We start from the raw sequence: 1307 nt of genomic DNA, 5'->3' as shown, positions 1-1307 counted from the left end.
CGCGAGTGTCCCTGCTGCCTGCTCCTGGTGGCGACCCTGTCAGAGGAGACAGATCTGGGCCGAACCAACACGGTGGATGATTCTGGAACTGACTCTGTGATAAAACAGCTCTCTTTGCAGTCTTGGGAACAGAGGCTCTGCTGGCAAGCAGCCAGCACTGACAGAGCTGAAAGGAAGGGACCTGCTCATTCCTTAGAAATGGGATACAGTGCGAAGTAGCCTCCCTCAAGGCACAGCCAAGTGGCAGGAGGCAGGAGCCAGGAGGGTGAAGTTTTAACGAATCTCAGTTTACCTCTAGAGATGTAAACACTGAGAAAGGCAGACACTGGCTGTCAGCAACCAAGCATCTGACTATCGTGACGGAGCAATGGTGCACCAAGCAAGTACACAGACTCCTCCAGGCCCCGGCTGCTGGGGTTCAAATCCTGGTTCCATCCGCCACTCCCACCCCTCACTGTGTGTCCTTTGGCAAATTACTCAGCCTCTCTGTGCCTCAGTTTTCTCAAGTGTAAACTGAAGACAATAGTACCTACCTCACAAGATTGTTGTGAGGATTAAATGAATGATTTGTAGGATTTGCAAACCACTGGAAACAGTGCCTGACACAGTGTTTGTTAAACACATGAGAATCATGGGAATCGTATAGAAAGGGTCAGAATCAATGTGGCAATGTTAGAAATGGTGGCAAACACAAATGTGTTCATTTCCACCAAGGGGCGTGACCAGCATGAGAACTGTGTCCAGGGACCACACATGAGTGGGCTGACTGAATTTATGCTTCAGGGCTAGCATTGGTGGGCTAGCATTGGTGCAAGAATTCAGGAAACTGGGGGGCAGACACAAAGCCCCAGCTCCACCCAGGGGAATATGGCTCCTCTGCCTGTCAGTCCACAAAGCACAACCCCAAAGCAGACTCACCCTCATCCTCTAATTCCTTTGGGGTGTGCTGTGCAGCTGCTCTATGGTGGGGCAGCCATGCACGGTTCCCCTCCCTGGCTTCTTGTTCTGACTCTCTCAAGTCAGCAGAAAGGCTGCTGCTGGCAGGGTAAGGGCACAGGGGCGAGGCAAGGCTGGTGTCCTCACCCTGCAAAGGCCAGGGGTCACAATCCCCCTCACTCCAGGCTTGGGGGAGCAGAGGTCAGGAAGTGGGCTCCTCGGCCGACTTACCACTTTGGGCTTGAAGGGAGGCTGGATCTCCCTGTTCTCTAACTTCTCCCAGTCGATTCTCCGGAAGAAGGCGTGTTCTCTCACATCCCGTTCACCTTCGAGCCCACAGCCCAGCCGCTTGGCAGGGTGTTTGGTCATCA

The 1307-nt window shown here is 53.4% G+C and overlaps 1 protein-coding gene across 1 annotated transcript in view; it reads right to left on the bottom strand.

Moving 5' to 3' along the window:
* Window positions 1-1307, bottom strand: part of PRKCA (protein kinase C alpha) — a 521371-nt gene that overhangs the window by 14067 nt on the left and 505997 nt on the right. Inside the window, exon 15 of the mRNA XM_007959900.1 lies at window positions 1168-1307. Coding sequence (XP_007958091.1) covers window positions 1168-1307 — 140 coding nt within the window. The remainder of the gene's footprint in view (window positions 1-1167) is intronic.

This window comes from Orycteropus afer, unplaced genomic scaffold (genome assembly GCF_000298275.1).
Source record: "Orycteropus afer afer isolate SDZICR_OR568_19922 unplaced genomic scaffold, OryAfe1.0 scaffold00018, whole genome shotgun sequence".
Taxonomy (NCBI): Eukaryota; Metazoa; Chordata; class Mammalia; order Tubulidentata; family Orycteropodidae; genus Orycteropus; species Orycteropus afer.
The sequence above is the reverse complement of the archived record's forward strand: the minus strand, read 5'-3'. Positions and strand labels throughout refer to the sequence as shown.